The 24,749-nt window shown below is 43.0% G+C and overlaps 1 protein-coding gene across 2 annotated transcripts in view; it reads right to left on the bottom strand.

The window, feature by feature from the left end:
• Positions 1–18,780, bottom strand: part of MAPRE2 (microtubule associated protein RP/EB family member 2) — an 88,686-nt gene extending 69,906 nt beyond the window's left edge. The window contains exon 1 of one of the 2 annotated variants that reach the window (XM_042869072.1): positions 18,764–18,780. Coding sequence is in view for 1 of the 2 variants with exons in the window: in XM_042869070.1 (XP_042725004.1) it covers positions 9,434–9,505 (72 nt within the window). In the remaining variant the exon portion in view is untranslated. Of the gene's footprint in view, positions 1–9,433; positions 9,538–18,763 lie in introns of those variants that run through there. The other variant, XM_042869070.1, reaches the window with a different exon arrangement.
• Positions 18,781–24,749: the final 5,969 nt, after the last annotated feature.

Raw genomic sequence — 24,749 nt, 5'->3', positions numbered from 1 at the left:
CTATACATGAATTCAAAACATTAAAAAGTAATAATAAAACAAGAAAAGATCCACATATTTAGCAGTTGGATTTACTATTAATTTACTACTAATTACCAGCCCAATGATCTGTTGTCTCATCATTCTTGGGTGAATCCTCTGCACTTGCCCACAGGTTTCTGCAAAGTCAGATTCTTGCACAAAGACACAGATTCAAAGCAAACAGATTAACAGAGTTGAGTTTAGTACCGTTCACAATTCCAAAACCACGAGAAATGCTGTTTTGGCTCAGAGCTCTCAAGAAGGAAGGCAGCTACAGAAGACACAAGATGCCGCTACTGAGCGCCCATCCAAGCTTCCCACCTCTTTTATTGTCGCCATTTCTAACAGGGCTTAGTTCCAGCGGTTCTGCTTCTCAGTCACTGCTCTGATTTCAAGTCACATACTGGCATGAAAGAAGTCTAGAGACTTCCTTTAGAACTCAGCTCCCTCCCTCTCATTTATAGTGCAGCCAATCTTTTTTTGCTTGTTTACATATAAAGTAAATCCAAGCACATCCCGTTTAACAACTTAGTAGCAAAGGACATGCATCATTTCTCCAAAAGTCTCCTTCCACCCTACTTTACTCCCCAGAGAGCAGTAATCATCTTCTCCTGTTTCTGTTGTCTTCTCCCCTCCATTCTGGAAGCTGGAGTTTCCCAGATGCAGATGTCTTAAAGACAACATTGGGTTCAAAGCTGTGGCCAGCTACAGCAGAACATCCGCTTTTTGCAGCAGCTCACCTGCCCTCCTCCCATCAGTAAACTCCTCTGCCTTCCTGCCCATGAAACTGAAGATGCAATAATCATCTTCTACATGATTTTGGTTAAAGTTTGGCTTTTTTTTTTTTTTTTGTTATTTTTTTTTTGACACAAGCAATGCCAGGCAAGTGCATCAAGCAGTAGGTGGCAGACTTAATAAGAAGAATACAAAGTGTGTCATTCTCTGTACTTAGCAGCAGGCTGCCACATCATACTTAGCTCTGTTTCAGCCTAAAAAAGATCTTCCTTTACTTCTTATCTTACTTCAATTATTGGAGACACATTCTTGTTAAACCTTTACCTCAGATTCACTGATGCCTCCATTTCAACTTCTATCATGTTAGCTGAAAGTCTGTTCTACTTGCATTGTCAGTGCCTACACCTGTTGGTTCCCACAGCCAGCACAGCCACCAGTTTTGTTAAGCACCCACTTACATTCTGCACAGCTGACTGCAGTTTGCTACTGACTCACTTCTGTGTGCAATAAATCTGCTTTTTGATTTCATTTCTGGTAGAGATTATACCATGTTCTTGGCTTAAGAATGGCTGGAGCTTATCAGCATTGTTTCATACACCAGAATCAAAACACACTAAAATAAAGTCCAGGGAAAAGCATTAAGTTTAAGTGTACCTTTTACCCTTTCACTTCTAGATGTGCCCAAGAAAAATGCAAGTGGCTTGGTAGGGGATAAGATAAAAAGGGTTGAATCTTTCTTTCTTGTGACATTAATTTTTTGGACCTCTGCAGCAAGTGAAGGAAAATAAGCGTATCAGAGAGTATTCAGCATTAATCAGGTAGGTGTTCCCAAGGAGGGGGATAAAGCTCCTACCAATCTTCTGTTCTAAAACACCACTCTGCTGCTGGCATGTCCATCTGATAGAGTAGCAACCTCTGTTGAGGTGAGCAATTCAGTGTCTTTCTTCAGAAAGTAAAAATAATCTCCACAACAGTACAGGATTCACTACCTGTGTCTATTTCATCACAGGAAAGAAGCAGGCATAGCCTGGAAAGCAAGTGCACAGATGTTTGTCCCTGAGAGGGAAACAACCCTGATGGACTACACAGGCTGGGTGCCAGCCAGCTGGAGAGGAAAAACAAAACAAAACTGAGGGCTTTGTGGGCTGGATTTGCAGATCCAGAGCAGTGATTTTTCCCCTATAATCAGTCCTTGCGAAAGCAGCATACCTGAGTCCTGGGCAACCTCAAACCAGAGACAGACAAACTGGAGCCCAGCCCACTACACCCAGGTGGTGTAGGGGCTGGAGCACATGGTGCAGGTGAGGCTGAGGGACCTGAGCTTGCCCAGCCTGATGGAGAGAAGGCTCAGGGTGTGGGACGATGTCCCATTGCAGCCCACAGCTACCTGTGGGAAGGGCACACAGAAGATGGGACCAAGCCCTTCTTAAAGATATGCATTGGTAGTGAAAGAGTCAACAGGCAAGTTTCAACAGAGCAAATCCTGATTACATGTTAGGAAAAGTGTTTTTAGCATGAGGGTGGTTGAATATTGGGTTCAGTGAAGCTGTGAAGTCTGTTCTTTGAGACATGCAGAGCTCAACAAGTCCCTGAGCAAACTAATCTATTGGGATTAGGTTCAACAGGGGTTGGACCAGACAACCTCCAGAGGCCTCTTTCAACTTGTATCATCCTATATTTCTGTATGAAAGTACTACAACTGCAGGCTGCTCGTGGCTCACTCAGGAAGCAGAGTCCTAGCTGGAGTGCTAGACTCCATGACACATCACATATCTCTGTCCTTTTAAAACCTTTGGTGTCTCTCTGCCTGAAGTTCCTCAATATCAAAAAATTATAGAACTAACTCAACAATGTAAAGATAGATTCCAGTACCTGTGGAGATGGCAAAAACAGAAAAAATCTTGTATCAGAATTTTTATTTTACTCCTTAAAAGTCTAAATACGCAATGCAGAAGTATAGTTATAATACATAATGCACAATGTACTCATATGTAAGATACCAATCTGAAAACAAATCTTTGCTCTCTATAGCACTGGTCAAACAGCTAAAGAATTCTTGGACTCCTCTCTCACGTGAGTGGAATGGTTGGCTCGCAATAAATTACAGATGTACACACTTGTAAAAGCAGTCAGGCCACAGTTTGTGGAATTCTTCCTGTGAATCCCTGATTAGATAAGGTACATAAGAGCCATTTTTCCATAGATATGCAAGGGGACTAGTGTCCCTGAGTATCAAACTTTTTTTTGAAGGACTGTGCTCACAGCCAGGTGGCCATGAAACTCCTTGGATAGCCATGTTTTAAGCCTTCTCCAAGCTGCTCATGGGCAGATCCTCAACAGTTTCTCATGTTTTGAGTCAGTCCTCCATCCTCATCTACAAGGATGAAGACTGGCACACCATCACTCCATACCCTTCCATAAATACTTTCAATGAAAGCAGTCACTGATTGCTATGTGGCACACAAGTAACATGATCTGAACATGCTGATAGGACTGGACCCCTTAGGAAGAAGGCAGAGAAACACTATTTAGTATCTAATCCACACATCACAACGGTGAGTTCTGAGCTGCTCAGCCCTCCCAGGTGGCAGTAGCTTTGATCACTTGAAGAAGCAAAACTTCACCAATGAGTGCAGCTGCCTAATATTCTCAGTAAGACCTTTTACAAGTGCAGGCTTCTGATCTGATTAGCAAGTGGAGGCAACCTCACATCCTGCCTGCAAACTGGTAAAGCTAAAATGCATGGAAAATTGAGTGCACTTGCATTACGATAATGACACCATAGAAGTAACTAGTATAGATGAAATTGCAAGACCTGTATATTTGACACAGGAAGCACAAATAATAGTGACAGCTTGTTATCTCATTTAGTTAGACTATGATATTACACACGGTTAAAACAAGTCACATGGAAGGGGGCTCTCAAGGCCAGGTGCTAGGCTTCATCCTTTCAAGTTAGCATTGCATTGTTTTGAAAGGGCAGTTTGTATTTAAATTTCAAATGAGAAATTTCTGGGCTGCATTTGTGAGCTGTAGTATTTCCTCCAAGAAGCTACAGTACAAAACTAAGTGGAATTTTTACTTTTCTTTATTTGTTCTGCTGACAAACGCCACAGAACAAAGCAGACTGGCACATTAACTTGAAGACATGCATTATTTCTGCTCATTAGATAAAAGCTGACTGGGAAATTTCCAAGTTGTTCTATCATATCAGATTGAATTTGAGCTTCCACGGTATTTTGGCTTTGAAAAGTCTTTGCCTTCAGCACACTGCATGCAAATATTGGTCTGGAGGAGTACTAAACTCCTTTTAGTAGCATATACAATGTAAGTGTGGATACTTCTCATACTGCCTTTCCCAGACACGCTTTGTTTTCTGTTTGCTGTCCAAACTAAGCAAGAAAAGCAACAACTTAACCAGAGAAACAAATACTGTGGATAGATTCACCATTTACATATCTACTATTTCTCTAGCTGACAGAACTTCCACACTGGCTGATTTTTCACACCTAGAAGGCAAAATCTTTTAGCTTGGATGGAAAAACAAAACACTGGCAGTTGTTCTTCGTCACTCCTGTTTTGTGGAAGACATTATGATGGAGTATGCATATATCTGAATCAGTCTTACTGGGAAATCCACCTCTCTCTCAACACTGTTTTTAGTAGTGCTGCCCTGGTCTCAAGTGTCATTTGAAGGCTGCAGTAGGCTACACTTGAGTTTGAATACATGAGACCAGGCAAGGTCATTTCTGGTGAGACATTCAGTGGGACAAATTCTAATTCACCCAGATATTTTGTTCACATACAGACAGCTGGCAGTCTTTGCAACGCTCTCAAATGACAATGTTTGGCAACCTACCAAACAAGCTAAATGCCTTTTGCTTGTCAAAGCACAAGCACATCACTTTACTTCAGTGTAACTCTGCTCTCCCTCAACACGATGTGTCAGCTTAGACAAACTGCTGTATCCTAAAGATGACTGCCAGGATTCAGCTTGCCTGCTCTTTTTTGATGACAAATTGATGTTGAATTTCCAGAATATGAAAATGACCATGATAATATATTTTGACATACAAGATATGCAAAGAATAACACAGCTGAAGCTGTCTCAACTTTACTGGACCGATGTTTAGTTATATTTGGAATCCAATTATTTTTATTCCCAGAAATACTTTTGCTTTCCTCAAAGCAGATGCTTATAATCTCTTCTTGCTGAGGTGCTGTGCTCTTTTTCCTACTGTTCCACAGCAGAAAGCAGGCCATGAACGAGAACCCATAAACTCACAAACACCAGTTGCTGCCCCTTTCCCCTGCCAGTAGATTTATTGATTTGCAAGGAGATGATGGAAGTTTCACTGCTTTCCTCCAGTGCAATTTTGCAGTGAGACACTGACAGTCACCAACACTCTTTAAGACCAATCTCCATGCCTGGGATTGTGAGACAGGGAGAAATACACCATGCAGTTCTATCTCAGATATTGCTCTCATCAAACTTCCTTCTGCAGTTTCAGATTTTAGAATTCAAATGTAAGTAGATAACACACACACACAACACCATTAATAATCTATACTGCACAGAGGGATACATACAGGAAATAACAGCTCCTGCACCACTGTCTTGGAGGATTTAAATTGATGCATTTAGGCAGCAGCAGAACCTATACATTTATCTTATAGTGCATTACCAAATTCAATAAAACTTCAATAGGATCTTCATGCAGAGCGAGGCGATACTCTGAATTTTTCACACTAAAGCACAGTGAACAAAGTGGTGACAACTCCTCAGTGCCACATTGTTTTAATGGACAGACACTGTACCAGTAGCTACGCGTTCCTTTCAAAGGAAGACAAAAGACATCACTGCCATCAGTCAGACAAATGGTTCTTGTTGGCCCACAGCTACATAATAAGCTCCCTGTCATTTGACAAGCCCATCATAGCATTTCTCTATCTGGTTTTCTAACATGATCATGTGTTATAGTCCCTGCATCCCAATGAATGATTATCGCTGCTGCAGACAATGCATCACCCTAAAAACATAAGTATAGCACTAATCACATCCCTTGCCTGATGTGGCCTTCAAGCATTTAGCACACTTCACAAAAGCTATTTCAGGTCAATAACATCTGGCTGGGTGACTGGCAGTTACATTTATTTCTCAGTTTTATCATACACAGACAAATAAAACCTCTTATGATCTTAATTACTGAAGGAGAATTTTCACTGCCTCTGCTACAATGCACAGAGAAGCTAAACTTCAGGCTCCTGCCTCATGATGAGAAATGTTGCTCATTTGCATGATTGTCAGGTAGATAAAGAGATAGCAAAATTTCAAATCCACTAGAGGCAGCATCTTGTTTAACCTTTGCAGCTTGGCTTGACTTGAACTTACCCAGGGCAGTAGAGGCCAGCTCACACTTCCCTCTAACAACACCCTGAGAAAAACTACTACTAAGAACATCCAGTCATCTTGAGGAAACTGCAGTGACTTTAGAATCTGTAAAAGCCTTCTAATTTCAGGTTCTTAAAATCTAAACAAACCAAGAGAATCAGGAGAATCCATAGAGGTTTTCTTGTTCTCAAGGTAACAAGGCACCCAGTAAGCAGGGCCAGCTCAGGTCCTCTCAATGGTATATTGAAAACTTGCTGACCCAAGAATATAGATAAAATGCATTTCCATCCTCATGCAGGAGTTAGAAAGCTCAGTTTCTTGGTGGCAGCAGAGCACATTATGGGAAACAAGGAGAGTCACTGGAGACTGTTCAGGGCCAGCAAGGCTTAAAAGCTGGGCAAAGTCCCAGAAGACACCATCGGGATGGGGCCTATCTCCATCCACTTTGCCCTCTTCATCCCATGGGGCTACCCTTCCCTTCAATCATCTCTCTTCCCACTAGAGCTGATACCTGTAGGCAGCCCCACACTTCCCTCAGCTTGATTTTGAATGCTCTCCTGCTGCCATACGAGGACAAGGAAGGGAGAGCCAGAGGAAATTTAATTTTAGCATCCATCAAGATACAATGAAGTTTTATGCTTTAAACTTCTGATAACGAAACTATTTAAATATGACAGGACTAACAAAACACCAGTCTGGAGTAATCTAACTGCCAGTGCCATTCGTCACTGCAGGGAAGTTGGACTAGATGACCTTTAAGGGTCCCTTTCAACTCAAAGAATTCTAGGATTCATACACCACACCAAATAAAATAAGTTACTGAAAGGTTTTCATCATTCGTCACTTAATTACACAGCTTACTACCAAGAAAGTCCATCTTTGTGAACTTTCTGCACTTAGTACTAACACAGCTCCAAAACATAAAAAGAATCAGGAGAGAAAAATGACATCCTTATGTTTGCAGTTTGGCTACTCAAAAATAGTCTATTAAAATTACCTAAATTTGATCAAATACAGAAAATAATCTGTGATAGGATAAGTGTCCTTTGACTCATTTGTGTTGAATAGTAGGTGAGCGTCATAAATACATGGGCTTTATTCCAAGAGTATCACTCTTCAAGTCACAAAAAGACAAAAGTCATTTTAATTCCAGTTTAGAGAGGCGACAGAATGTACAGACACATTAGGCATTGTATCAATATCCTAAATAACTCTACATTGCTCACTTGAAAAAGTTCAGACTTTCTTTCTGATTCAGAAAACCCATCCAAAAGAATTCAAGAGCAGGAACATCTACAATTCTCTGCTGGTATTGAAAGTATCAGGCTGGATATAAGGAAAAATTCTTCCTGGAAAGAGTGGTGCAGCATTGGAACAGCCTGTCCAGGGGGCTGGTGAAGTCATCATCTCTGGAGGTGTTCATGGTTAGTGGGCATGGAGCGGATGGGCTGACAGTTGGACTGGATGGTCTTAGAGGTCTTTTCCAACTGTAATGAATCTATTTTATGATTCTACTTTCCTCTTTCTTCCTCCCGTTTACTGTATTAACAAAACAGATAGTAACAGCAAGTATTTTTGAACAGTTTGTTAATATACCAGTTAGCAACAAAACTTAAAATAAATGCAATGCACTTAAGAATATCTATGAAGAATCCAACCACAGCACGTCAAGATATTGGAAGAATGGCATTGGCTAAGGCCAAGGGACTTCTCTGCAGGATGCTGCTCTGCTTTCAACAAGCTTCCTCCCACCACAACCAGTTTTGTCACATATCAGTAAAAACACATTGTAAAAAGTGGAAATGACCACATGGCTTAAGCACCCTACAAGTTCAATATTGACAGTACCAGCTCCAAAGCAAAACCACAGCATTATCATGGCAGAAAATGTGTCTCCTCAAACTCAGGATGCATTCATTTTCTCATGTCTACCAAGCACACACTGTCAAAATGCTCTGACAGCGTCTCTAACTTGCATCATACCATTTTGCCCAAGGGGCTGTCAGTCAGCTTTTCTTGCCAGATACAGTTTTGCTTACAGCTAGGAGGAAAAAAAAAAAAAAAAAAAAAAAAAAAAAAAAAGAGAGAGAGAGAGAGAGAACCCATAAACAGCACCAGCTCTGTGGAAACCAAGACTTCGGCTATTTTTGTGGCACTTGGTAGTGAAACTTAGCACTTGGCAGAAAAACTTGTAGACTAGTGATCCTCAAATACTTCCCATGTTTTGGGAGCAATGACTGAAAACAAAATAAAATGTGACTTCATTCCTTCTAAACTGGAAGGTCACAAAAGAAAATCTGGATGGCTACAAATGAATTGATTGGAGGAAAAAGTTAACTTTTCACATACATGTCTCTGGTAGCTTATTGCATTTTTTAATAAGTCCAGGCTTTCTTCCATTTTGCCAAAGGCCTGATGGGAGCTCCAAAAAAGGCATTTCCAAGGTTCAGTCCCTTCTTGCTAGTTTCTTGCAATTACACTTTACCAGCAGTAAGCTCAGCTAGGAAACCAGTGCAAGAGAGGTATTTTTATGCTGACCATTACTCTTGATATGTCCCAGCTGCACCCTCTCTACGTTGCTGTGATCATTTCTTAGTTCTTCAGTAGAAGATTACGAATGTTTTCACCCAGGCACCTTATAAACAAATACAGATGCATCTAGAAAAGCATTATGCCAACAGAAGCACCTATGTTGAACAGCAACAAGCCTTCATAGCACAGATTTTCATTTCAGGACATTCATAGTAACTCAAGAGACCTCTGCTGAACAGAATAGTTTCTAAGCATTTACGTGCAGATGTATAAAAGGAAACTGTGATACAATTCAAACGAGAATTATGACAGGATTCCTGGGTGTATCAAAGAGTTCTGACTAAGCCACAGTAATTATGCAATTAAGCATAGCATATCTTTTATTTGTACATTTGAGAAGTTAATATTGGGGTGGCTAACAAACAGCAGCACCATAACAAAAACCACAATAACCTCCATGTTACAGACAGGTGCCACAAATTAGTCTTTAAAGCCATCACTCTTAAAGACCAGATCACCCTATAGCCAATACTAACCTCCCCAAAGTCTACAAAATTTGGGGATATTTAAGGTTGTTTTTTTCCCCCACTTGAATTAGCATTATAGGAATGCAAAACTACAGAGAACAAAACTTCAATTATACACAGCAAAGAAAATACAGGCCTTTGAAATTACAGTAGTACTCAGGTCTCTGCCTCAGATGTATTATGCACAAAAAGGATCTAAGCTAGTAAAGCAAACTCCATGACTTACCTTACTTCGCTGTTTCAAAGATGTATTTGGAGGTCTATCCCCATTACGTGAGTCTTTATGAAGCCTTGACATATTAACAATTGAAAACAAACAAACAAACCTGCTAAATAAAACTGACAGTTGCCAGAGACTAGTAAATAAAAAAGAGCTTCCCTAGAAACCTCCTTATAAACCTCACCATGGGTGTAGCTAAATGTCTGGCTCCACCCTTCATCCCACCCAGAAACTCAGCCTGTAATAAGGTTTGAAGCAAGATGATTGTGTTGTCAACTTCTTGTATGCTCTGTTTACTAATGAAAAAAAAGAAAAGTAGATAGCTAGTTGACAGCTTTACCAGATAATGGTAAAATGTAGATAAATAAAATTAACCTTGTCCCAATATTTGCATTTTCTGCCATATGGTCTAGAAAAGCTAAGTGGGTGAGCTTGCTTGGTTGCTTGCCTTTTAGAAGCACTGATGTAGCAAACTGAGTGAAGCCTAAGAGCTTTTAGTATTTATTTGTATTGGAAGTGCATCAAATTTTAAGCCAACCATATCTATGAAGTTGCAGCAATCTCTACTTACACCAGCACAACCTATCAAAAGTCTCCACCACCAGTGTAGGCTCCTTTCTTCATCACTGCCATCATGAAGATGATGCAAGATTAAAAACCTTTGCAAACCCCATTAAAACACACGCATGCCATGGATACACAGGGACCAGAGCTTCTAAAAATTAGATTCTGTTCCTTTGACTTCTAACTACTACAGTTTTTAAAGAAAAAAACAACAAAACTTTTTCCTCAAGGTCTAATTCAAGGGAGTGAAGAGATGCACTAGGATGTTTACATCCTTAGTGGTTATATACTGCTTTGGTGTGTAGTATAAACAGATCAAGAGGTATATGTTCCTATTTCTTACTCAGTATTTTGTACCCTCCCAATTCATATTTTTTTCTTTTTAAAATTGCAGGTATAAGGAACTATAAATTCACAGCGGTTAGGCTCTTCTTCCGTGAATAATTGAGGTTATCCTGGCACTCCTGCAGGAGATTGGGTGTGAAATTGGAGTTCTTGAGTTGCTTGGCAGGAGCCCAACTATGCTTCTATTATCTGAGTTTGCTGTCAAGGGAGTGATTAGGAGATTATGTTCTTGTTAACAAGATCTGTGCGAGTAATGGCTATTATGCCCAACATTTCCTGTATTTAAGTTGAAGTGATTGCCCCATCTTGATATGGAGAGGTATTTTCCTGAATCATCATCATAGAATGGTTTGAGGTGGAAGGGAACTTAAAGCTCATCCAGTCCCAGTGCCTGCCATGGGCAGGGCTGCCTCCCACCAGCTTAGACTGCTGAGGGCCCCATCCAACCTGGCTTTGAATGCCTCCAGGGATGGGGATCAAGTCTTAACTTTAATAAGTATTAAAATAACATGCATTCCTTCTCACAAAACCAGTCCACTTCTGTCAGAAAATGCTAATTGGCCATTAAAATACATGTATCCATATGGAACTTTTGCTATAACATTAAAATATAAGCTTAATATTGTCTGTGTTCCTCTTCCAGTCCTTACGAAGTATCAGATGGAGGAAAAAAACAATCAAAATAAAAGATATTACTTAATAAGCTACAGCTTTTAATTTTCATTCCTTCCGAACCTCTGCAAGCAAGAGAAAGCATCTTTTGCTTTAAACTCAATAATTAAAGGACAGATACCTATGTCTTCTCCTGTGGCTGAAAGAACATAATCTCATGTCATACCACATGTGAATACAAAATTTTCCAGGGTCAATAAAAGCATTTCATCTTTAAAGAAAGTCTGATGATTCTGAGAAAAAAGATACAATCTTGGTGAGTTCACAAATTAAGCATAGCATGCAAGAGCAAAAAAAAAAAAAACACAGTTATATTTAAATATCAAGTTGGAAGAAAAATAATAAATTGCATTTGCTTTCCTACCACTCTAAGGTCCCATAGCAGGCTTCCTCTCCACCCTTTGCTTCAGCAATGACAAAGCAGACTAGCCATGACACCCATGGTTGAATTCTCCCTTATTTTGGGCTGATGTTCTCAAGGACAGTGGAGGAATCCAGAGGTGTGGGTGAAGGAAGGAGGAACATCACAAGAGATGAGTAAAATCAGAAATCATGAGATAAATACTGCTGTGCTTTGGGCAGTGAACCCTATACCTAGGTTAGGACTTGGATCTGGCTTCTGTTAGAAATACTGGATGGTAAGATAACAGAGAGACTTTAATTTTTACAGGTACTGCTGTCTTGGCTGGTAGAAACTATTCTCTATTACTAAAACATGAAATGGTAAAATGGCATGGTCTGGCAGCTAGCAACTAAAACCAAGGGAGAAAAAACTCTGTGCTTCAGATTGGCTTCTAATAAACCTTGCACATGAAAAAAAAATAATCTGATTTTCTGAGTATTGCCAGTGCCTCTTCCAACTACAAGAACCCACCTGCACTGCCTGCTAGAACTACTTTATTACATTTCTAAAGGCAAACAAAACATTCTGCAGCTGTTCAAGCAGTCACACTTGTTGCTGTTACAGCCATGAGAAATTGGTAAAGCTCAGCTGACCAGATTATATGTTAGCATCCAAAACTAGAAGAGATGAATGCAAACAAGCAAGTAGATGTCCAGTGGATCAACACTTACTGGGAACTCATCTCAGCAATATCCACCTCCATCAATGCCATCTGGCTTTTATCAGCAACTACTGTGCAAAGGCAAGACTTAAAAACACATCTACTTTCCTGGGCAATGGTAATTACAGGTGCTCCCCAACATGTGCAACTTGGAGCAAGTCATAAGTAGGATCCCACCACAGTAGTGTACAAACTAGAGATGAAAAAAGGAGGTGGCCCATTGCCCCAACAAAGCCAGAGATGGGAGGGAAAAAAACAAGCTGGCAAAACTGAGGAATTGGTGCAGTCAGGATGCAGTTAGGAGGAAGAGAAATAGATACAGAATGTGAAAATTACTCAAGAGGGATTGTATGAGAAAGGAGCGCAGCGCATGAAAAGGCAGCAGTGAATGAGAGCCGGGCTCCTCCCAGGCACAAAAAAGAGTATTAAATGTAGAAAGAGCTGAAAGCTAAGACCTTTCATTTATTTATTTATTTATCTTAATCTGGAATTATTTAATCTATACTTCAAAAAATTTCCAAGAGACTGCAAACTAAGAGCTGCTGTTCAGAACTTCAGCAAATGCAGTTTTCCTCTGACATTCCCCAGACTGTTTTCAGCTGCACTTTGCAACCTTTGCTTCTTACAGAATGTATATTCCTAACAAGTTTCCTGTGGCTTGCTAAGGTGACACAAAGATCTTCACAAACAGCTGTCAACGTATCGCTAACTTCTCATTTTCTTCGCAAGCATTTCTCAAGATGATGATTGACACCAAAGCACATTAGGCTGTTAAAGGATTAATGGAGTTGAAAGAAGTGGAAGGGAAGTGCCTATAAAAGCTATTGCAACTAATAATGGCTGAGAACTTAATTCATGAGAAGACGCAGAAAGTTTGTGATAATCAATGAACAGCTTTAAGGTTTAATCTGCATACATTGCATGCTACAATTATGTCAGAGTTTTTAAATATTCAATCATTTGGAAATAATGGGTATTGGTCATATCTGTACAGCAGATACGTGAAATAACACGTTGGAGTGGAACACAGCTTCATGAGTGGGTCATTCCATCCACTAGGGTGCTAGGAAAATGCACTGTGTGCCATGCTGTGTGGGACACCAAAAGCCAAGGCAAGTGTTGCTCAGTTGGCACAGTGCAGTAGCTGGGAACTGAAACAACAATTCTGAGTAAGTATGAGTTACCCACTGCCTCTCTGATTAGTTTAATTACAATCATAAATCACCTGTTTTCCTTTAGTGTATATGCTTCTGTTGATACCAACCAGATGCTATTTGCCAATGAGTTGTTTCTAATGTGAGAAAGCAAAGCAAAAAAATATTTGCAAGTGTTTAGAAATGTATTTATCTGTCCATCAAAATCCAAAAGACCCAAATACTGCCAAACCATACTTGCATTTGCAGTTACTCCTTCAAGATAATGTCCTTAGCATTGTCAGGCCTGAAAAACTCTGGAATCTGATGGACATCGGATAGGACCCTTGCTACAGGAAATACACTGAGGTGCTGGAGCATGCCCAGAGAAAGGCAGCGAGGCTGTGAAGAGATCGGAGCACAAGTCTTATGGGGAGAGGCTGTGGGAAATGAAATTGTTCAGTCTGGAGAAGAGAAGGCCCAGGAAGATCTCATTGCTCTCTCTGCAACAACCTGAAAGGAGGTCGTAGCAAAGTGGGGTTCAGCCTCTCCTCCTAGGTGGAAAAGAGATAGCATGAGAGATAATGGCTTTAAGTTGCACCAGGGAAAGTTCAGGTTGGATATTAGGAAAAATTTACTCTCAGAAAGAATGGTGAGGTATTGGAACAGCCTGCCCAGGGAGGTGTTCAAGATCCGTGTGGATATGGCACTGAGGGATGTGGTTAGTCAGCACTGTGGGGATGGGTTGACAGTTGGACTAGGTGATCTTAGAAGTCTTTTTGAATCATGAAGTCAAGAAAAGTGTTCTCCTATTGCTTCTGTTTTGCTTCTTAGCCTGGGTCTTTTCCTCTGGCTTGCAAATGTTCTTCAATTTGGATTCTTGAGCTCTGCAAGGGATGCTGCATTCCCAGAAGAGATGAGTCATGAGATCCAAGGTTAGTTCCAAGTGCCACATTGCAATGAAAATTCAAGAACAAGTTTATTCATAGCATTTCTATTCAGTCTGAATGACAAAGCCAAACTAAATATATTGTTTTTCTTTGATAAAACTGTCTGAAGAGACTGTTACTGATCTATATTCAGTTTAATGTTAACCAGGACATAAAATGGTTAGTAGATCAAAGCATACTTGAATAAAATTCCTCAAAAAGGAGTAGCCTGAGAATATACTTGTCTATTTCTCATCAGAAGTTGCACAACCAAAGTCTGTGATGAAATCAGAGACAGCTTCTTCTCTGCCGACTTTAACAAGTCTATCAAACGTACAAACAGATTAACTAGATTAGAACAATTTCACTGTCTAAAGATTACATCTAATAAACCTGCATCTTACATCTTCCTTTCCTTCCCACCTGTCAAATATAGGATTTGTATTTTCTAGCAACTTGTTATTTTTACTTGGTCTTTGCTAGGCATTGATAATTAGATCAACCTGAAAGCTTGCTATTTGTGTGAATGGTATTTTACTTAGTGTTAGGCCCTTATTAACTTTATCCCTTAATGAAAATTTACTCAAATTTGTTTAAGTACTGAATATCTGAAAGCATCTGAGTAAATATTTTTTACTTCTTCTTATAAGGTAGAAAAGTCATATAGTCAGCTGTTTTCAGAGGGGATTTGGTTAAAGATTAGGCTCCTGTAAAGCATTAGAACTATTCCTAAGCTTCAAACAGAACATGTTTAAAATGGGGTCATTCAAGGCTCGATGGAATAAAGCAGGGAGAAAAGAAATGTTTTCAACATAAGACTCAGAGAAGATTCTGGGCCTGAAGAGGTGCTCAAATAGGATCATCTTCTTCATCACCCCTTCTCCATCATCCATCTTTACCTGACCAGTATGGACCATCATCCCTTCTTCAGAGCAGTAATGGCTGATCAAATCTGAGCATGCTTGCCCCATCTAAAGCCCTGCTCTTGCTACGGGGACTGTCAGACAGCGGGGCAGGCTTTCTTCAGACTTTTTAAAAACTCTTTCTGGACATGGCCAAGATAAAAATAGCCCAGGGCAGCCTTGCAGCTAGGCTGCTGATGCTGGCTGTTCTCCCAGAACTGCCCTTAATCCTGTCTATCCCACAACTGTGTGCTGGGGATGTGGTTCAGCCTATTGATGACAAATGCAATGTGAAACAGCTCCAAGATCCAGCTGCATTTACAGCTAATCAGACTTGTCCTGACTGCTTTCCTGGAGCACTCTTGTTGTTTTCTGTATCCTTTACCTGCAGTTCAAGTTCTGCCTTCTATTTTCCTCATTCTTTACCCTGCTTCCAGTCTCCTTTTCCTCATTTGACCTCCCCAAATGCAGATTAGATTTTCCTTACCATCCATGAAGCCTTCTCAATCCCTTTGTAAGAAGATGTCCTGTTCGAGGTTTTCCTCACCCACCCTCCCAAGATGGCCAACCATCCCCATTTCCCTCACTCCCCTTACAGTGCACAATGTTCCCAGAGCCTGGCAGCAGGAATGGTGCAGATGCACCTCATGGCAGTAAGGACACAAAAGCTGTGCACTGATTGCCCAGATCACATCACCTTTTCAGCAGTGAGAAATGCAGCCCCACTGAAGCTGCAAGGAATTCCTGTGAGGGAGTTGGAGCTATCCTAAGCTTAGTGCTTTCTAAGCAAAAACACTGACTTTTGCACACACACACACTATGCATTTATAAAATTATATATATATATAAAGGTGCTGAAAGATTCAGGATCTCATTGAAGCCTCAGCCAACACCAATACATGTGCCATCATGCAGTGACTGGACTTTGGGCCACCAGTGACTCAGAGCAGTGCTACTGACACATTCACCACTGGCACTTTCTGCACCATCTGCATTTTCCCTTCCCATGCCTCACACAAACACTGGCCCAGCCCAGCTCTGTGAGCCACAGCTTACAGTTTTTGACACGATATTGTATCACTCTCCAGAGGTGCCTGAGGGAAAAATTCCACTCACCTAATTGTGTTAGTCTGAAGCTTCTCCATCTTGGGATTAAGCTTGTTTTCAAAACACTTAACCATATTAAAAACTTTCAATGTTGCAAGAGAAAAAGGGCCAGGATAATGGCTATTTAAAGCTAAATTGGAAGGATGTGTTTTAGCAAAATTTGCAGCAATTCTGAAGGCTCCTTTTTTTTTTTTTTTTTTTTCCCTCCCCAAAATTTACTGAGCATGAATTCTTGTGATTACCCATTTGGGTGTGTGTATGTATGTGGCACTGTTCGTGGTTTTTTCAAGGTTTGCTCCTCCAAATATTTCACTAGCATTTGGAGAAATGGTCAAAAAAATAATGCCAAAATATCTGAGCAAGGTTTTACAGTAGCCAGAAGAGACAATGCTAAATAGCTTAGAATACTTGAGCTTGTAAGAACTGAATGAAAAAAAAAAAAAACCACATGATTTGACATTCTTACTGTCAATGAGAGGACCTAGATATAGAACATCAGAAGTTAACTGTGACAACGCAATACATATTAAATTCAAAGAGCTGAAATATCTGCGCAAGCCCCCCACTGCCAGACAGATTTGTCACTGTGGTTGTTTCCAGTACATCTTAGAGAACCAGGAATAAAGTTTATGTGCCTTAACCTAGCATGGCTTGAGTTGAAAGGGACCTCAAAAACCCAACCTCATGCCTTGGGCAGGCCTGCCACCCACCAGCTCAGCTGCCCAGGGCCCCCATCCATCCATCCATCCATCCATCCATCCATCCATCCATCCATCCATCCCATCTGGCCTTGAACGCCTCCAGGGATGGGGCACCCACAGCTTCTCTGGGCAGCCTGTGTCAGTGCCATCACCTTCTGAGTCAAGAATTTCCTCCTAATATATAGTCTAAATCTCTGCCCTTTTAGTTTAGAACCACTCCCCTTGTCTTGTCACTCCTTGTCTGTGTTAAAATTGATCCCCCTCCTGCATGTAAGATCCCTTCAAGTACTGGAAGGCTTTGATGAGGTTTTCCCAGAGCCTTCTCTAAGAACAAACCAAAGTCTCCAGGTGTCCTTCTGCATCCCCTGTTCCTGCTGCCCTTGTGGACAGGCTTTGAGGAACAATAGCTTCAGCACAGGCACCTCTGTTTTCCCTAGGGAAACAGACACTACAGGAAAATTTAACCTTGAGGAACAGGCATGTGGTAAGGGGCCAACTGCCAAAACCTTCAAATAAACATAAAACACTCCAAATTAGTAAACCTCACAAGGACACACCAGAAGTTCTTTTAGTCTGTTACTGCAGATGGCTGGCATGTGCCAGCCCACCACATCACACCCCACACAGTGACATCACAGAAAAATACCCACATTTTGTCTCTCTTTGAAACACATCCAAAGGCCGTAGGTATCTCAGAAACAGGCACCAAGTTCATTAGATGCTAACTGCCCCACCTGCTGCTGTCCTACCAAGCTGATCCTTCTCTCCTTGTTACGCTGAAGAATGTACAGATCCAATATGCTGGATTTGAGACTGACTGGGAGAAACCCACACTTGCCCTCAGGACAAGTCGGATTCATGAGCTGTTTGTCACTTCTGAAGCCCAAGGTTGTATTTGAATGGAGTACGGTCAGTCAGCCTTTCCTGCCAGAGGCAGCAAAAAGCACATGTGCACTGGGGACTTGGAGAGTGCTCGATCCGTGAGCTGGGCATCCTGATGTGACAGCTCATACAGCTGCAGAATGAGAAATACCTAAGGATGCCCTTGAGATGCTTCCTCCAAGTACTGAGCACTTCACTGAAGCAATCAGAACCCTGGCTGAGAGATCTACCCTGCAGCAGTGCTGCTGCACAAGTTTTTAAGCAGTTCATTTCACCTTTAAAGACAATATATTTTAAGAGAGCAAGCGCATCTTGTAACCCGTACGCCGTATTTCAAACAGAGCACCACAATGTTCTGCTGCTCCACTCCGGAGATGACACTTCTGTCGGCATTTATCTTCTTGCAGAACACGAAGATTGCTGCGATATTTCTTTTTTGGAAGTTTCTACCTCCTTCACCACCGCAGGTCTCTCACTATTGGAAGTCAGGAGCTTACACCATCGGCCTCGTTCCATCCGCTACCCAGTTTGGGGGCAGAGAGAAAGCTAAGATCCGCGTGGGAAGCCAGGAAAGTACAGAAAGGACCGTAACTCACCACAGAGGGCTGTTACCGGCAGACGCCGTTTAACACGAGTGATGCACTGATGCTTGCTCCGGACAACTGATGCTTGCAGCCCGGCGGCAACAGGCGTGCCCGCAGAACCGAGGGAGTTCGGCGCTGCCAACCGAGAGTCACGGAGAGAATCACACTTTCCTCTTCCCACTGCGGAGAGCCGGGGACGGCCTCTCGCTCCCCTCCACCAAGTACTTTTGGGCCGACGGTGACGGCGAACACTGTACGCAGCCCCCGCCGCGCTACCTGCCCCGGCCGGCCCCACCGCCCCACCGTGACCGAGCGGTCCCGTTATCCCGGGCCCCGCCGCGCACAAAGCCGCCCCCGCCCCGCTCCGCACCGCACGGTTCCGCTCTGTTCCTCCCGTTGCCAGCGCGGCGCGGCGCGGCGCAGCGCTCGGGCGGGGCCGGGCACTGGGCTCACCTGCTCGGCTCCGCGCCGCCACCACCGCCGTTTTTCCTTTCTCCCGCCCGCCCGCTGACAGCGCGGCTTTGTCCGCCCGCCCCGTTCCGCTCCGCCCCGCCCGGGAGGCGTCGCGTGAACCGCGCGGGCACCGCTCGCAGCGGCGCGGCTCGGCACCGCCGACCTCCCTGTGCCCGCACGCTCACGCCGTGTTTGATTCCACACCTGCTCTCCCACACGCGGCAGCCCGGGCCCTGCCTCAGTCCCGAGCCGCAGATAGGCTGTTGTTCCAGCCCTGCCCACGTGGAGCCCCGTGTTTGTGTTTTCCAGCTCTGTCATGCGATCGTGAGCGCCGGGGGAGGAGAGCCGTGTGGGATGCGCTTCCTATTTTTGTGGTGGTAACCGTAAACCGCGGCTTGGAGGAGAGGAAACGGCGCGGATCTCTCCCTCCCTGTTAATGCAACCTGATCGTTCCCACTGAGTGTTAAGTCTAAAGTTGAAAAACTAAAAATACGGGGTGGGAGCGGACGAGGAAAGCTCAGAAACCGTGACATAAATAGGCAGGATTTGCTGCGGCCTCTTATTCTTGACAGGGGAAAGCAGCACGTCTGCTCCAGGAGACTGAGGCTTCTTCCTGCACAGCACTGTGTGGGTCCCAGGTTGTCCCCCAGTGTTTCTGGGACTTCTGCTGTGTGTGTTACACGATCCCATGTCCTTGGGGATGCATGGATCACGTGCAGACCTGGCACAGCTCTGCTCTTCCTCTGAACCGAGGGAAAGGATAGTCCAGCAGTGGGTATGGAGAACACAAGGGTCTCCAGGCCTTCCCGCTGCCTGAGCCTAAGCCAAGGCCCAGAGGACCAGGGCCACCCATTCTGTGGGGTGCGGGCAGACTCATCACCAGCAGATGATCCCAGTGGAAAGGCAGTGATGATGCCATGCTCCCATCACTGCCCCACAAATGGATGTGATGATGCGAAACAGGGCCCAGAGTCCTAGTGTGCTCATGGGCACCCCTACATCTCACACATCTCCCAGAGGGGAAGAGTGTCCCAAATATGAATACTCTCACTCAGCACAGAGTGGCCAACACGCTGAAAACCTCCCATTCAGAGTCAAAAGGATTTCCTGTTTGTTTTTTGATAGTGTTTGAGAACTGCCAAATTTCTTCTTAGTCCTTATATGAAATGTGTTTTTGTATCTATGGAACAAGTGACGGATTTTACTGCATCAGTGGGATTTGCTTAGCAGAGTGTTTAGATGAAAAGATTTGCTATTTTTGTATGATCTTCCTTGGAACCCATCACAGCAGTGTCAGAGCTCCTGGTGCACTATTTTGTTATCAGCATGTGCCTGAATGGCTCAGGAACTACAATTCCTTGAGCAGAAGGGAGCCTGTACAATGAAGCAATGAGCAAAGAAAGTTAAGCCTAAAAATATCCCTTCATTTTTAAGCACGTCCTGTCTAAATGCCCATCAGGAGACCTGCCACCTGTGGAGACCTGTATTCTGCAGATTTAGCTGCAGGTCACCGTGTGGCCCCTCTCTCCTGCTTAAGGCAGCACCCGAGGTCAGAGGTGTGGATATCACTTATGGCCACATGCTCTCCTGTATGCCATGGCTGGTCATGGTGAGCATCTTGGGTCACACTGTGCTTGTACATCACAGGGAATCATGGCAGTCATTTCATAGCACCCCAGAATGGCTGAGGCTGGCAGTGCCCTCTGGGTCCATCAGGCCCACACCCCTTGCTCCATCAGGGACACCAGAGCAGGGACCCAGGCCCATATCCAGGCAGCTGCTGAAGGTCTCTGAGGAGCAGAGCCCACACACAGCCTGTGGGCAGCCTGTGCCAGAGCTCTGTCACCTGTACAGCACAGAAGTGCTCCTGGTGCTCTGAGGGAACACTCTGTGTTCCAGGTTGTGCTCACTTCCTCTTATCCTGGCACTGGCCATCACAGGAAAGAGCCTGGCTCTGTCCTCTTTGCACTTTCCCTGCAGGTATTTTTGCACATTCATTAAGATCCTTCCTTAAGCAGGACTCTACACTTCTCCTTGTTGAACTTTATGAGGTTCCTGTCAGCCCTTAAAACAGCCCTGTGTGGTGGACACTAACTCCCAGAGCCTTCAGGTACTTCAGAATGCAAAGTAATGAGGATTTCTACAGAGACTCACTCTGGAGTCCATGGGAACAGTAGTCACTTGTGCTAATGCAGAAGCTGCCCTTTCTGTTGACATCCTGACATGGATTTCCTTCCCTCAGACACTGTCCACGACTCCGTTCTACTTAGATGTCAACATCAGCGTAAGGGACCATGCATGCACAAACAGTCATTTTTTGTTGTAGTGCCTCTGCAGTAGATTTCACTTCACCTAGTGGACAGGAGTTTGGGTCACATAAATGGCCAGTATTGAGGGGTGCTTGTGCCAGCTTAACAATCTTTTTCTGGCCAGTGAAATTAAATTGATTGGCTTTGTTTAACTTGTTTACCATGTTCCACCAATGATGCTGATATAGCAGCACCTAAACCAAAACTGTTTAAAGAATGAACATTTGTCACACACCTAAAACTAGTTGCTTGTTAGTTACTCCTTAACAAAACTTGCTCTGCATCTTACATATAGATTCCTGTTTAGCAAGTAATGACTCCAGGAAATGACTCCAAATTGAGAAAGCAAAGGGCAAAGCAACACATTTGTGCCTTAACTTTTCTCCAAACACAAAGGGAGAAGCACCTAAAGATGTGGCCGTGACCCAGTCAGGGCTGCCCTGACACAAAAAAAGCCACTGCGCTCACAGGGGTTGGTGAATTATCTGTCCCTGCAGAGCACAAAGGAAACACTTCCATCTTCAGCCACACTTTCCTCGCAGGGAGAAGTAATGACCTTTAGTTTTTTTAAGAGTTCTTTACATTTGATCTTTAATCACTGATGGAATAGTTGCAGTTAGGTTACGGGACATAATCTCAGTGTAATTTATTACCAAAGGCTTTTTCCTGAACTCCTTTGACCCTGCAACCCCCCTGATGTTAATCCAGTGCAGGGTCATGGCTGTGGAGGTAATATGCCTCTCCACTTTCATTCTTCATAGCTGTAATTAATTATCTTAATCATTTTCATCAGAGAGTGCAGTTAAAGAAAGGAGAAACAAAAGGCATGTCAGTCCCTCTAATGCAAAACTGATTTAGATGCTCTTCCACGAGCATTAAGCGCTTACCCAAGACACAAACCATAGGAAAAGCTGATTCTTCCAGCAGACATACACCAAAGCCATCTGTCTGAGTAAAAAACTTAGCATTTCCACTTGTAGTCATTTCTCTGTTTCTTCAATTATTACTTCATTAACAACAGGAAGAGATTTCTGATTTGTTATTTCTTTTTACAGTAGCCAACATGTGCGATATATTTTCCATTAAAAAAAATTGGAAGATTTCAAATGAAAAGACTCTTATAATATACAGCTGCAGCTTTTCTTTTGGAAACACATGACAAAAAAATATCTCAAGAGAAGTAAAAGCACTTCCTAAAAGTCACAGTTAGTCTAGGTTAACAGTCAGTAGAAACTGTCAGAAGACGGGTTTTTTCCTCTCATACAGCATTTCCATCTAAGTTAGAATAAAGCTTTCCAGTCTCTTTTTTTTCCCCTCCTTTGACCAACTGCCCTCCAAACCCATAAGAGTTTCCCACAAAACATTGCATTCAGTCAAAACTTCAAAATTAAATATCTAGGAACTTCTGGATTTTCTTTTTAAACCAGTTGCTCCCAGTGTGCCTATAGCTCTGGTCAGGCACCCCCCCTTCCTCCCTAGGAGGCACAATGCAGTCACCAGGAGAGTATGCTCTGCATGGTGTGGCAACTGGTATTGAAGTCAGCCAACAGCTCTGGCTTAACCTACAGACTTCTGCAGAGTGGTCTCATCTTGAGACAGGAGCCAGGAGTTGGAATTGGTGATCCTTCTTTGGTAGGGGGTTGGACTCAGTGATCTCTGGAGATCCCTTCCAACCCCTACAATACTGTAACTCTGTGATCTTTGTGAGTCCCTTCCAACTCAATATGTTCTATAGTCCTATGATTCTATGGTTCCACGATAGAATCCACCACTCATGCTGTGTGTGTAGCCTTGCACGCTGCTGGGTCCCACAGGGCATACAGCACTTCAAAACACACATAGCCTCATTAAATACAGCACCTCTATTACCTCTCCCTTACAAGAGTTGTGGTGCACAGACCAGAGCTTCAGGAGGGAAGGAAGCTCCAAAAGCTTTCATTATGTCAACATGTACAGTACTTTTATGGAAGTTCTCCCAGCTGAAACCTTGAGGAAAATAAAGATCCAGAAATTCATTAATGGTAAGCTAGGTTATTAGATTGTTCGCTTGGATTCACGTAGCCCATTTTACATGGCATGTGTGGAACAGAAGGGATGTGATATATCATCTGTCATTCTTAATATTTTATAGTAAAGCATAAATCAGCAGGGGGGTAATTCTGACATGTCTGACTCAAGGGCATGCTGATTTCATCACATTTTATGTGATATTGCTCAAAGGTAAGTATGAGTAGAGCAGTTTAGGGTCCATGCAGGATATAATCATTGCTTCTGCTGCTCTCCTAATATGTAATTTCTAGCAGGGCCAAAGCAAGACTTTTTGGTGCAGTCCTCCCTTCACATATTTTACCTAACATGTTTGCCATGGGGAAGAACAGCGTTAAGTGGTAATTACCCTAGCCCTGTCTCAGCTTAAAAATTAGGTTCTCATCTGTATCTACATATTTGCCCACTCTGCAAATATCCCTGGAGAGCAATCCCTCTTATCTAACCTTACTGTGGCCCTGGTATACCATATTACTGGTATGAATGGATGAGTTTTAAGAGCGCATTTAATTTAAAGGGCAACTGCCATGAGGTCAGGCCCAAGAGTGGCCTTTTAAAATGGTTCTCTCTGGGGTGGGGGGTGTCTCATTGTGGAACATTCAGATAGATAGTGGTGAGAAATGCATTCATAGCTAGTGAATCAGCAACATTTGAAGAAACAGATGCTCTAGGCAAGTTCTTCTTTGTGGGTTATGCAACAGCACCTGCCAATCAAGGTCCTTTACAGGAGAGTTCCAAACCCTGCACTTCCTATTAGGCCACACCTAAGTACTTTTCTGACTAGGATGCTTTCTTGAATATGTTCCAAATACCTGATTTACACAGGGATGCCCACGTCTGTTTTGAGCAATCTTTTCCAATTCATTTTTGACCTTAAGCTTTCAGGATTTGGGAATGTTCTCATTCATTTTGCAGAAGATGTTTCTGTCAGCAAGAGCTTGGCTAATTATGTTGTTTCTGTGCTGAAACTGGGGTGGTTAAATCTTTCCAACGTGAAAGGTTTTTGTGGGGTCTGGTGCTTCTTTCCCAGTGCTGCAGGATTTCTGGATTGGATTGTCACTGCCCAAGTCAGGAAAGAAGAAAACCTTTCAAGATTAGTTTAGTCTTTGTCATCATATTAGAGAGGTATTTGCAGCAGTCCAAGCAGACTGTCAATAGACTGCATTGCAAAGGTAGTAGTAGTGCAAAAAGGAGATAGGTCCCCCTTTTTAGTGAAAGCAGACAGTTGTACCTCTGTGGATGGGGACAGTCCCCACCTGCTGGGACCTGCCAGGTGACAGGTAGGGCAACACACTGTGAGAGTGAGGAATGGTAAAGTGAGGCTGAAAGTCTCCTTCCCTTGGAAGCTTCACCGAAGTGGAGGTGGGATCATAGCAATGTGTGTGGGACTGAAGCAGATGACTGAGCAGACAATGTCTGTGGCACCTCGCAGCACAGATAGTACCTAACAGAGTGTGAATCTTTCCCCCATTCCCCATACCCCTAATGCACCACTGTGGTTGCTGAGTTGCCTGAGGAAAAGCAGCAAAGATCTGACAAAATTGTTGCTAATTGCCACGTGGTGCCATCATGCAAGGTCTACTCTTTCCGCAGGTGTCTCCCAAACCCTGTAAAAGTCAGGAAAACTCCTG

This window comes from Lagopus leucura, unplaced genomic scaffold (genome assembly GCF_019238085.1).
Source record: "Lagopus leucura isolate 7727_CA_CO unplaced genomic scaffold, USGS_WTPT01 Super-Scaffold_100002, whole genome shotgun sequence".
NCBI lineage: Eukaryota > Metazoa > Chordata > Aves > Galliformes > Phasianidae > Lagopus > Lagopus leucura.
Note: the sequence above shows the minus strand (reverse complement) of the source record. Positions and strands in the feature narration are given on the sequence as shown.